We start from the raw sequence: 13,715 nt of genomic DNA on the forward strand, positions 1-13,715 counted from the left end.
GATCCCACATTTCGTTGTTCGCGCAGTTGCGCAGGTGGGAATTTTAGACTGTGACACATCAAAGGCAGTAGGTCAACACAACATTAAAACAAACAAGAGGGAAAATGGAGCGCTTTCTCGTGCGGAGCAAACCACCAATCTGGTTGAAATGGGTGTGTTTGATGAAGCCCAATTTGATAAAGTTAAAATATTTTTGTGAAGCATTTTTTTAATAAATATTTTATGAGTAGAATAGTTGTCTTTGTCATATCTTATTTGGCATTAGTAAATGACAAACTTAACAGATAAACAGATGATATTAGTGATAACACGTGTTATAAGGCTATTTTGCACAATAGGTGTGCCTTGAAATTTTTATTTGTCCTTTGGTGTGCCTTGGGCACAGAAAGTTTGGGAACCACTGGTTTAACGAATGAGCTGCTCCTCAGCACATTGCTTAAATAGCTTGTTGCCAGCGGAAACATGTTCAACGTTATATATTTGTTTATTCCCCATGTGAGCATTTGCACCTTCAAACTAGAGTCCTCTAACATCTGGGATCCCAAGGTTTCTACCCAGTATATTGATTTCTCTGCGGACTGTGCACCTCTGGACAGAGATTTGCTGTAATTTGTTTTTCTCATTTCAGAGGTCTCATTCCCGAGTGCTCCAGTTACAGCTGGGACCACTGTTGGCTTCACTTTGCCCATCTTTTCTATTTCCTCTAACCCCCATTTACAATTAAATTAAGAACCACTTTTTAACTGTTAGTGTCTTCCAACTCAAATGCCAGAAAAAGGTAGTAGTTATTTCATGCATCAGTATAAGAGCAAGTCGATTCGTTAGGTGAGCGATATCCGAAAGGATGTTGATTCAGACTGCGAAATAAAGTCAGGACATCTTGGGCCCTAAGAACAAGTATTTCCCAGTTTGGCCGAAATAATCTCAATAAGATGTTCGCTAAAACTGTTAACCAAAGAAGTGTTCTTCACCTCTTAATCCAAAATGTTTTTTATCAGTTTGATGTTTAAGGGTTTTTTGCCTCCACAGTTTTAAATCACCCTACTGCACCTCAAGTTGGTAAAGATCTGGGCTCGGACCGGGGCATCGTGGGCGTCTCCATTTGGTGTATTTATGAATAGATTTGGAGCATTGTTTTCTAGGATTTTCATGAGATTTGCCATTATTTTCTCATGTAACATTTCATTACTGTATGAGGAATGAAGGAAGAAAGCATTAGAAATAAAGGACAATAAAATGCAAGGTTTTAGAAAACAAAAATGTACTGTACCAACATTAAAATGGTAAGAAGGGAGGAAATACTGTGTAATACCTTATTTACAAATATGTTCTTTATTTTCATATATCATAGCAGAGCTATGTGATTTAAAGTGTTGTTACATAGTTTAGTCTCTACAGTGGTTCATCAGCCAATGGCCAAATCATATTTAGGTTTAGTCTCAGAGTCGCTGCCTTATCCAGCTCTTTAAAGCTCTTTATAAAACTGGAAGCTTGATCACTGTAAGCTTATGATTGTAGATCAACTTTACACAAATGTGGGTTATTTATTTCTTTATCGTCCACATGAGTGTGTGTGTGTGTACATATTAAATTACTGTCAGCCCTGATTTGACTGGAATTTAGATTAAAGTGACCTTAATCCTTCACCTGACTTTGCCCAATATCCCCTCGCTTCATCAGCAGAAAGAGACAGAGAGAGAGCGAGAGAGAGATCAAGACCTATACTACTAATTGCTATACATTAATTAAAGCGCTACTGACACGAGGAGACATTAGGAGACATTAAAATTGTGACTTGCTTGGATTTGGCGATACACCAAAGGAGCAATGAAGGAAATCCATCTTGCAAGAAAATCCAACTTCATCTGGTGAAATTGTTTGTTCCGTCTCACTAATTTCATTTAAATTCCTGGCAGTATTTCTCACTGGATCCAGTTTTAAAGTGTTTGTGAGATTGTGTTCTGTCCAGTCCTCTGACACGCTCAAGGATGTCCTACGTCTACTTCAGTGCAGAAAGTAGGTGAGAACGCACTGTGGGTGCATATGGAAAGCCAAAATTTCCTGTAGTACAGGAGTATCTCGTTCTTATTTTTCTTGCAAAATGGCTGAAATCCAGCCGCCCGTGCCCAGACTGAGATTAATTGGCCACAGCCGCTAGTTTGTGGGGTCTGAGCCAAGCGCATGCATCGTCACATGTATACACATTCGCTCATGCGCACACACACACACACCGAACCAACAAGTGGTCCCAGAGCCACTGTTGAGTCAGCTCCCCAAGAATCAACATCCAGCCATTTGTCCGTCCTGGGAGAGTAAGAGAGGTACAGCAGCATGACACAGCAAAGAGAGAGAGGGGGACAGAGAGAGACAGTAGTAACGGAGTGTCACCGCCTCACTGCTGTGCAAGAGGGATCAATAAAACAAAGTCAAATAGTTCTCACCAAGTAATCCTCAGTGGCTCTATTCAAAGATCTGTTGTTAAACTGAAGCGTGAACAGTGGACCAGACCGCAATCCTTCAGACTAAAATGTATATTTGCTCTCAAACACTGGAAGTGTCTCCTGATGTGGCTCCTATGACAAGAGATAATCGACAGTTTTTGTAGAGTGCATGAAACAGTCGTCGCAGACATACAGTACACCAACTACACAGCATCACACATATCCAAACCATTGTGCTTAGGGCTGGGGATCGATTGAAATGTCAAGAATCGATTCGATTCCGATTCTTAAGATTCAGAATCGATTATCAAGATTTGATTCGATTCGATTCGATTCAGATATTGATTTGGGTTAGTGTTATTAAAACAGTTTTTTGAGCTGTTGCATGAATGATATGACTGTAGTTATGCAAAATATTACTACTAGTATTATATTGAGATTAAACAGCAAGTATTGGCAGCTAATGATGCTGTAAGGACCAATCAGCTCCCAGAATGCTGATAGAACTGCTTTCAGAAACATCATGTGGGTCAGAATTACCAAACAGATCCAGGGAGGAAACAGAGACGGATGAAATCGGTTTTATTTTTTCCCACATTCCGTTTTTATTTGTTCCATTTTCGGTCTATTTTGGTTTTTAATTTTTGAGCATTTGGTTTTTAACATTTTTTGCAAATGTAACCCCAAAACAGTATATAAAGTAAGGAAATATAGACAATTTATGCAATTATAACCTAACACTTTAATGTTTTCATACCTTTAAACATATTTAAAGGCAAAAACATGGCACCAGTTATTCTCGTGTCCAACAAAACATTCCTTTTTTGGGGATAAACAAAAAAATAACCAAAAGTTGTAATGTAATGATGAAAAAAAATAAATACATAAATAAATAAATAAAAGAAAACAACAAAAAAAAAATAAAAAATAAAAAAAAATCGATCTTTAGACATATGAATCGATTTTTAGGAATTAATATGAGAATCGATTTAGAATTGGGAAATCGATTTTTTCAACACAGGCCTTATTGTGCTGTCAATCGTAGAATTAGACCTCTGTGCCCTGGAACACAGACACATCATTACTTTAGCCGATTACCTGAACATCTTCAGGTTTCTGTTAGATATTAAACTTGCATTAAAAGTGCCAGCTCTTTTCCTTCGTTTGAGGCCGGAGGAAAGGTTTATGACTTCACAGCTGTATGATCGGAAGATCTTTCTCATCAGCACAAATGTAAATGGACAATATAAATGTCGTGTCTTGGACAGATATGGCCTGTACCTTCTTTACAGTACGTCTTCATCCATTAAGGGTTATAGTAGTTAAGTAAGTAAATGGTCCGTCATTGATTTCAAGGTTGACATTAGCATTCAAAGGCTTTCACTGTGCGTCAGAAATATGCAGCAAAGGTAACGTTTGATGCCAGTGAAACTGTCCCATCTTAGACTGCAAAATCAAAACAGGAACATTGCAATGTGACAAAACCAATGGTTTGTTATTTTCTTAAAAAAAAAGAGGCCTGTTGTGAACTCTGCAAGATTAAAAAGGACACCAGTGGAGTGTGATCCCTAGATTGTTTCAAAGAAAAAGAAAAGCTGTACTCAAATGAAAAACACTCTCAAGGTGGTCAGCAATATCAATACCCGCCTATAAAAAGAAGATTCCTCAAAATAAATTACCATACGTTCACTTAAATGTGAAAGTTACTTGTAAGCATTAAAACGACAACAACTGGACTTTTCTTGAACAGTACTCTTTGGACAGATGAAACTAAATGTGCCAAGATGGCTGCAGTTATAGCGTGGACAAGACTTGGAGACACTCACGATTACATTTACACTGCATTTACTCATTGAGCAGAAGCTTTTATCGAGGTACATGGTCCAACCTTTTTTTTGTCCTGCATATTTTAGATGTGTCCTTGCTCCAACACGCATTACATCAGCTCGTCATCAAGGTATGCATAAGTCAATTCGTGAGCACTTTGTTTGAGTCATTTGTGTTGCAGCAGCGAAAAATCTGAAACATGTAGGAGAGTCTGTCCTTATCACCACAAATGAGTAACACCACTCGAGACATTGCCAAACGTGCAGAAGGACACTGTTTCTCTGATTATGTCTGATAGCTGATTCCACCGTTGTGGAACCACAAATAAAAACAGTGAGCTGCGACAGCTTTGTGTGCAGAGACAGAAGTACCAGGTAATGTTCCTGGAGAGAGTGCGGTGATTGAGAAGGAGCGCAAGTATGTCTGACTGAGTTCAGACTGCAGGGTGCAGACCCTGCAATCACTCTGTAGCAAACTCAAATTTGATATGGGCTGTCATGGATTGCCATCGGGGTTTAATAAGTAGTGGATTGAGGTGTCCTGTTTGATAAAGCAGCAGACCTGCTGCCGCGTTCTTGACAGTCTTGAGGAGTATCAGGGCGCAGAGGAGCATTGCAGTAGTCAAGATAAGAAAAAAAATGTGACCTGTAGCAGGTGTAGGGAAGATGATTAAGATGCAGCCTGATCTTGCAGTGAAGAAGACCAGATGGCCATCACTCATGATCAGACGTGGGTAGAGTAGCCAAAAACTGTACTCAAGTAAAAGTACTGTTACTTCAGAATAATATGACTCAAGTAGAAGTAAAAAGTAGTCATCCAAATAATTACTTGAGTAAAAGTAAAAAAGTACTTGGTGAAAAAACTACTCAAGTACTGAGTTACTGTTGAGTAACGTCTGATTTATTTTTTTAACACAACCATTCAAACAGACAAAAGTACAAAATAATCATCTTCAGGCAAATTAAATCAATAAAATAATAAAATAAATTAAAATTAATAAAAAATAAAAAATAGCTTACATTAAAATAATCTTAAAGTAAATTCAAGTACTTTAATAAATAATGAAAGAAATAAAATAACAATAAAAAAATAAATTAAGCACAAGTAGCACAAAATTTCAAGCCTTTGTACTTTTCTTTTTTAACCAGGCAGAACTAGAACAAGCCCATGAACTCATAGAAACTCTGTGTGTGTTTGAGTCTGTGTAAATGTGACAAAACATGCAAAAACAAACATTTTTCCCAAAGAATCACCCAGTGATGTCATGAGATTGACGCGTACGCGGATAAAAGGGATAAAAGAAAAGTAACAGCTCAAGTAGCCTAATGTAGCGGAGTAAGAGGAACAGTTTCTTCTTCACAAATCTACTCAAGTAAAAGTAAAAAGTATAGTGATTCAAAACTACTCCTAAAAGTACAAAATTTCCCAAAACTTACTCAAGTAAATGTAATGGAGTAAATGTAACTCGTTACTACCCACCTCTGCTCATGAAGTTTCTCTCACCCGTTTGCAAGAAACCTGGCTGCAGCGACTGGTTTTCAATCATATCAGTTTATGACTATCAACGTGAATTGATAAGATTAAACAAAGGTACATTTTTAATGGTGATATTGTGTTGAATGGACTGTGTGCTTGGGAATGGCCAGTACATTCCGGCGGTTCTTTAGATAGTAGGATAGTATGAGTATTTTAGATGGTTTATTGTATCAAACCCCAGAACTGTTTTGCAGATAGCTGCCTTTAAGGTCTTTGTAACGGACAGTATTGTCTTTGTGGAGCAACTTTCCTAAAGCAACACAGATTTTGATTAAGGGCTTAGCTCTGCGAGAAGAAGTCAGAAACACTTTTAAAATAGCCTTTTTGATAGATTTAGGTGGAAGTAGCCTTAAATAGGAAGTTTGATGAAAGGTCGGTAAAACGAGCTGATAAATCTTAACTGAACCAGGGTTCAGAGTAGACATTTAGAGCAGAAATATAACCTGGACCACTTAAAATGAAACATTACTCCCAAATATATTACACTAATAGTAGGAGAAACAGCCTGGATGACATTGGTGGCGAATCAAGTCAAACGAACATGTAGGAGTCATGCTCCGTTCAGTCACCCTGTCTTTAAGTTAGCATTTCTGGGGTCAAAGTTCAGTTTATTCCAATTTATGTCACAGATTGTAGCTTCCTGAAACATTGGCACACACGTGCTGCTGAAGCTCACTAGGCAGATGATTTTTTTTACTGTTAAAGAAGACAATAGTTTTCACAGAAAGCACAGTAAATGCATTCAGAGAGTAAAATGATTTGTTTTTTTTTGCTTGGCATGGTAAAGCATAAAAGCCTCTGTGCATTAAGCCCAACTTTCAGTAAACTTTCATCTTTGTAATAATGATGAAAATGTAGATCCAGAGTTTCTGTAGCAGATTTGAGAAGACAATCCCTTGCTCTTGAAGCAATGAAGTTTAGATCTGGATCAATGATGGAGCGAGGTTTTTGATGGTGAGAGCTAGGGCTGTTCGATTAATCGATTTTAAATCGTAATCGCGATTATGTAATTAGAACGATGTTAAAACGTGAAAATCGTAAAATCGATTTTTCACTTTTTTTTTTTTTTACCTTGTCTGCATACATATTAGTGATTGATACCATATTAATGATTAATGTCTTGTTTTATTTAATTGGAAATATAACTTACTGTATGTTTGCAAGTGCTGATTTGCGGATTTTTTTTTTCAGAGATAAAACTTTATATTTTATTATATTTTTTAAAACTTTTTTTCAACTTATTTTACAGAGTTTTACACTTTATTCATTCATTTTTGGTTTAATAAGAGCAACGTTTGCACTTAAAGCCCAATGGGGCAAATGTTCAATAAAAAAACAGCATATTTGAAATCATTTCTTTGCCTTTTGTCAATTCACAAAATAATCGTAATCGTAATCGAAAATCGGATTTTGAGAGAAAAAAATCGAGATTTTATTTTTGGGCAAAATCGAACAGCCCTAGTGAGAGCTATTGTTAGAGAGATATCTCCTGATTATAGCAGGATAAGCTGTTTTGGGATGTGGTCAGAGCAAAACTCTTCTCAGCACTGCCATTCTTCCAAAAAGAAGGAATCCATCACTCCTTTGATGATGGGATTTTAATTACTAAATGATGAGTATAAATGGGCCATGTAGAAAAGAAAGATATGATGGAGAAGTGGTCTCTGGGGCTTCATGCTAGATACAGTGTTTATTCAACCGTCTGTGCATGTGAGTGTTTGTGTTGCCATATACTCATTTGATCCTTTAAGAAGTGTGTTTCTCATGGACAGCAAAGGGAAATAATTTCTGTAAAGCTCCTCACTTGGATCTAGATGTTTGTGCTTACTGCAAAGAGAATGATGCCATTTGTCTCAAGCGACGCAGGGAGCTGCATAATCCTCTCGTGCATCGAATAACCAAGAAGTAAAATGCAAAATTATCTAAATGTTCTGAAAACTGCCTACGGGAAGCTCGGGCATCCCTTTTAACGGCTGTATCTGTTTTAACCTATGGGTCAGAGGCAGCTGAACCATAAGTGCTGCAGAAACATCACAAAGTGGCTTTCTTCTGTCCCTGTGCACATTCCCCTTTCAGTTCTGGCTGCCTCGCCTTTCTCCATTTCTCCATGTCTCTCCTCACTCTGGCACCATCTATCATCCTCTTCCTCCATCTTCTCACCCGCTCGACTCTTCTCCTGCTTTCCGTTTCTTTGTATTAACCTCTTTGCTGCCTTTTGGCTTTCTGGTCTGTCTGCTTTTTTCCAAATTTCACACACATACCCACCTTTTCCTCTTCCCTCAGTGACCCCGTCTGAGTAGTCCTATCTCTGTAGAACCGTGTGCTGTCTGTTAGCGGTGTCCCGACGTCATGGCACATGGCTGCGGCATTCTGGCTATAAATAACTCGGTCTCGCAGTATTCATACCAAGACAGGACCGAGAGCCAGAGGGAGCGCAATCTGCTGTCTCCCTCAAGAGATGCTCCAAGGTGCAAATGAGACAGCTTACACTGGCCAACCTTCACTGACAAGGCCTTCTTTGTTCAAGTGATTCATTCTTTTCCAAGACAATAACTAACGTCTGGTCACTTGTGGTTTTATTCTAAAAAGATGCCTACAAATCTGTGGTCTCTTTGACAGATCTCTGTTGAGAACTTGAACATTTTACACCGCTGGGATTGAGTTTCAGCTCCACAAAGATTTCAGTTATTTTCACCCCCACTAATCTGTTCATTTGGTCTCAACTATTTAAAAAAAAACAAAAAAACGGCACATTCTTCAATTGCAGATCTTGTCGTGGCATCATTTCATTCATTTTCAACAGAGGAACTGGAAAACAAGTGCAGTTTCCTTTTAACTTCAAATGATACGGATCAATCAGTCATTTCACAGATAGATGTGTTACCATAGCTACTAATAGATTTAATTTGTATATATGTGCTACTTGTTCAGCGCTGAGCTGCAGAGTCTAGAAAACATGACACATTAAAGCTATAGATCTGACCCTGAAAAGAGGAATCCAGGTAGTTTAAGGTAATATAACACAGGTGTTTGTGCTCCAAGCTTTTACAAAATAAAGAAGGTAGTGGGGTTAACTACAGTAAGTCACAGAACATCACAAATGTCAAGTAAATAAGGTAAAGGAACTCATGTTATATCTTAAGTCAAGAAATGAGGATGAGAAATATTTAAGGGAGCTGCTGCGTAGGGCTGGGCGATATGGACCAAAAGTCATATCTCGATATTTTCTAGCTGAATGGGAATACTCGATATATATCTCGATATTTTTTCTGTGACATAATTGGGGTTTCCCCCAAAGCATTATAGCATAGCATCTCTGTTAGCTTCATTTTTTTTCTGAGGCAAACCCTTAAAAAAACAGTCAGTTTTAATACAAAGCCTCGTGCCAAATGTCACACAGGTACCTTTATTAACAGAGGTCTGCACAATATCAAAATGTATAAAACAAATGAAATAAAAATAAACTGCCTGCATATATAGAATAAAAATGCTTCTTGAATAAAGTAAAACAAATATCCCTTTCCTGCATAACAATTAAATTAAAATACACTGTGCAATTAATACATTGTAGACAGTAACAGGCAGACTTTTCCACTGAGGTTGACAGTTGTGCAAATAACAAAACATTTGTGCAAATCTCAAATAAAACATTCAAGTCAATTTGTCACAAAATAAGCTATATCAAAATCATAAAAAATTAAACTTTCTTTTTTTATTTTTTTTTTATCGATATAAACGATATTGTCTCGTACCATATCGTGTTTGAAAATATCTCGATATATCGCCCAGCCCTACTGCTGCGGTTGGTGTCGTTCTCATATTTCTTGCAAATATGGAGTGTTCAATGTCTCCTTTGGTTTGTAATTTGTGCACAAATGCCAATAGAGATCAATTAGCTTGTCAATGATCTCAGGGACTGAAAATCAATGAATGCGCCACGAGCCAGATGCTGCCCTTTCAGCACTGTTTGTTTTGAGGAATTGTTTGTGTTGGATCTGCCCTCGGTCTGGGTTTGAGCAGTTGTGGACAGATGCTTCTCGATAGAGCCACGAAGCCTGCAGCAAACTGTCACCTAAATAACATCATGCTGCTCCTACAGCTCCATGGACTCGGGCAATGAAAAAAAATAAAGTAGTTGGATATTTTAGCATTGCTTGTTATTCTTCAATAGTATTCACGCTTGTTATGTCGATGGATTGAGATGCTCCAGTCTGAGTTCTTGGAAAGGACATATGGCGTATATGTCACTGACATATTGTGAATGCACAGCCCATTAGGTATTACTGTTTTTCTGCATTTCTGACAGTGAACGCTTTACAGAAACGACACGCCTTTCCGCTCCTCCTGGCACACGTCCTCTACTTTAAGCCTTCTGTGTCTTTCTGTTCACTGAGGCGGGGGGAAAAAAAAAAATCAAGTATTTTATTTCAGGAGTCGGTTCTTGAAAGTTTCTGTTAGCCTAAAAAAAATGTATTTTTAACTTCAAAAGCTGGCTTGTGCACTCTGCTTTCCACTGGTGTGCTCTGCTTTATTTCAGTCCGGTCTAAAAGTAGTGTGTGTTTTTGTTTCTTCCAGGCGACAGTAACCCCAAGGAGAGCAGCCCCTTCATCAACAGCAGCGATGCTGCTGCAGAGAAGAGCCAGCAGTATGACGGCAAGAACATGGCCTTGTTCGAGGTAAAGTCTAATACAATGCTCGAGCACACACGCTCATACCGACACAGGTTTGTAAACATGAAGGAATTAAAAATGGTATGCAATCATTCTCGTGACTCACTGATTGAATATGGTCTCCGACGTCGATTAATGAGGGTAATTATTGTGTGAAGGGCATGTGGGAGCTTCAGGTTAATGCAAGAAAATCTCATACCGCCACAGGACGGAACTTCAACAAAGCAATTTGCCACAGCTCTGCACAAATGTATTTACATAGCATTCTCAGTGGGATTTCTAGAGCGAACAACAAAACAAAGGAACATATTTTGTTGTGTGTGCAATTTTTGGTTCTTTGCAAAAAAAAAGGGAATTTCACAGTAACTGAAATACTCACTTACACCAGTGATCTTTGAAAACCGTTGCCAAGTACACAAATGAGTTCAGTGCGCTGGCTGAAGGAGTTCAAAACGAAGCTGAATGCAGCCTTTTTTCTGTCTCTGTGTGTCCCTGCAGGAGGAGATGGACACCAGCCCCATGGTGTCTTCACTTCTCAGCAGCCTGGCCAACTACTCCAACCTGCCCCAAGGCAGCAAAGAGCACGAAGAGGCCGAGAACAACGAGGCTGAATCAGCGCGCAAGAAACCCGTCAAGGTATTTACCCAAATACGTTGATACAAATACAAATCTGTGTGGTACAGCCTTAAATAAATTTGGTTTGGTTATAAAATGATTTTTCATAGAAGTAATGGTATGAGAGCAAGGAATCAATGTTCCTTAAACAAGCCATGACAAACTTGTAAATCTGATTTGAAGTGCAAAAAGGGCAGATTGCTTTCTACAGAACCCCAGACATGAAAAAGAATGATTAGATGGAGAGGTTTGTGAGCACAGAATGCTATGTTGTCCTCACAAATTATTATAGAGTAGCCACAAATTAGTACGTCCTGTGTCAGTTTTGTCTCCATCGCTGGCAGTTTGTTGGATTCGTTCCCATTAAGGTTGGCCAAGGCTGCTCATTGTCACTGAGTATTGAGGCGCAGACAGCAAGTTGAGGGGTTTGTAAGCTCAGAATTGGCTCTCTGCTTTTTGCAGATGATGTGGGTGTGTTGGTTTCATTAGGCCATGACCTTCAATTCTCACTTGTTTGTAGCCAAATGTGAAACGGCTTGGCCGACACGGTCCTCAGCTGGAAAAGGGGGGCGTGCCCTCTCTGGGTCAGGATTAGATCCTGATCCAAGAGGAGGAATTCAAGTACCTTCGAGTCTTCTTCATAAGTAAGGGGAGGAATGGAGTGGGAGATTGACAGGCAGATCAGATCAGCAGTGATGCAGATTCTTCACTGGTCTGTCGTGGTGGGAAAAAGCTGAGCCGAAAAGCAAAGCTCTTGATTTACCAGTCCATCTACGCCAGGGGTCGGCAACCCAAAAGGTTGAAAGAGCCATATTGGACCAAAAACACAAAAAACGAATATGTCTGGAGCCGCAAAAAATGAAAAAGTGTTGTATAAGCCTTAGAATGAAGGCAACACATGCTTCATGTATCTATATTAGCTATAAATGGGGGAAGATTTTTTTTTTCATTATGCACTTTGAGAAAAAAGTTGAGAAAAAAGTCAAAATGTCAAGATTAAAGTTGAAGTACAATGTTGAGAAAAAAGTCGAAATGTTGAGAAAAAAGTCGAAATGTTGAGAAAAAAGTCGAAATGTTGAGATTAATGTTGAAGTACAATCTTGAGAAAAAAGTCGAAATGTTGAGAAAAAAGTCGAAATGTTGAGATTAAAAAGGAAAGGAAAAGGGAAGAAAAAAATAAAAAAAGGAAAAAAAGAAGAAAAAGTAAAAAAAGAAGGAAAAAAGAGAAAAAAAGGAAAAAAAAGGAAAAACATTTTTGAAAAAGCTCCAGGAGCCACTAGGGCGGCGCTAAAGAGCCGCATGCGGCTCTAGAGCCGCGGGTTGCCGACCCTTGATCTACGCTCTTACGAAAGAACAAGATCGTGGATACAGGCAGACAAAATGAGTTTCCTCCGCAGGGAGTCCAGGCTCTCACTTAGAGATAAGGTGAGAAGCTCGGCATCAGAGTTAGCACTGCTCCTCCACATTGAGAGGAGCCGGATGGGACTCGGGCATCTGGTTAGGATGCCTCCAGGACGCCTCCTTGGTGAGGTTTTCTGTGCAGTTTCCACTGAGGGGAGACCCCATGGAAGACCCAGGACACACTGGAGGGACTACGTCTCTCAGTTGGCCTGGAAATGCCTTGGGATCCCCCCAAATGAGCTGGACGAGGTGGCCAGGGAGAGGTAAGTCTGTCCTCCCTGCCCCCGCGAACTGAACTTAGCGGTCAACTCAGGTCACCGCAGGATAGAAGTTATCATAATTTGCAGTTCCAGTTGCGATCAGGTTGGTTGACCAAGTGTTGGTCGTTTCTCAAACTACCCGCGCATCACTGATGAATGGATATTAGTATTTTTTGGGGCACAACATATAGGGCTGGGCGATATATTGAGATTTTAATATATATCGATATATAACGCGATATGGTACGAGACAATATTGTTTATATCGATTATTAAAAAAATATATATATTTTTTTTTTTTTATGATTTTGATATAGCTTATTTTGTGACAAATTGACTTGAATGTTTTATTTGAGATTTGCACAAATGTTTTGTTATTTGCACAACTGTCAACCTCAGTCGAAAAGTCTGCCTGTTACTGTCTACATTTTATTAATTGCACAGTGTATTTTAATTTAATTGTTATGCAGGAAAGGGATATTTGTTTTATTTTTTTTCAAGAAGCATTTTTATTCTATATATGCAGGCAGTTTATTTTTATTTCATTTGTTTTATACATTTTGATATTGTGCAGAGCTCTGTTAATAAAGGAACCTGTGTGACATTTGGCACGAGGCTTTGTATTAAAACTGACTGTTTTTTTAAGGGTTTGCCTCAGAAAAAAATGAAGCTAACAGAGATGCTATGCTATAATGCTTTGGGGGAAACCCCAATTATGGCACAGAAAAAATATCGATTTGAGTTTGATTTGAATTTGAGTTATTCAAAGTCAAATACGTACAAAAAAATAATAATAATAACAATAATTTTTACTTCTATAAAGTGTCGGCAGCTTGTGATTTTCACCGGAGTTTCTTCTTACCTTGCTGTCACATTGGCAGTAGGAGCTGGTATGTTAAGTCTGCTAATTTGTGACTGCCAAAGCAGCAAAAACAGGGAAATGGGAGAACATCAATTCAATGAGA

At 38.7% G+C, this 13,715-nt stretch overlaps 1 protein-coding gene across 4 annotated transcripts in view; it reads left to right on the top strand.

Annotated features, from left to right (window-relative positions):
* slc12a5a (solute carrier family 12 member 5a) overlaps positions 1–13,715 on the top strand; it is a 239,261-nt gene that overhangs the window by 149,521 nt on the left and 76,025 nt on the right. For all 4 annotated transcript variants that reach the window (XM_061726813.1, XM_061726814.1, XM_061726815.1 and 1 more), the window contains exons 2-3: positions 10,380–10,480; positions 10,973–11,110. In XM_061726813.1, coding sequence (XP_061582797.1) covers positions 10,380–10,480; positions 10,973–11,110 — 239 coding nt within the window. The remainder of the gene's footprint in view (positions 1–10,379; positions 10,481–10,972; positions 11,111–13,715) is intronic.

The sequence above is a fragment of the Cololabis saira genome, chromosome 8 (assembly GCF_033807715.1).
Source record: "Cololabis saira isolate AMF1-May2022 chromosome 8, fColSai1.1, whole genome shotgun sequence".
NCBI classification, from domain to species: Eukaryota; Metazoa; Chordata; class Actinopteri; order Beloniformes; family Belonidae; genus Cololabis; species Cololabis saira.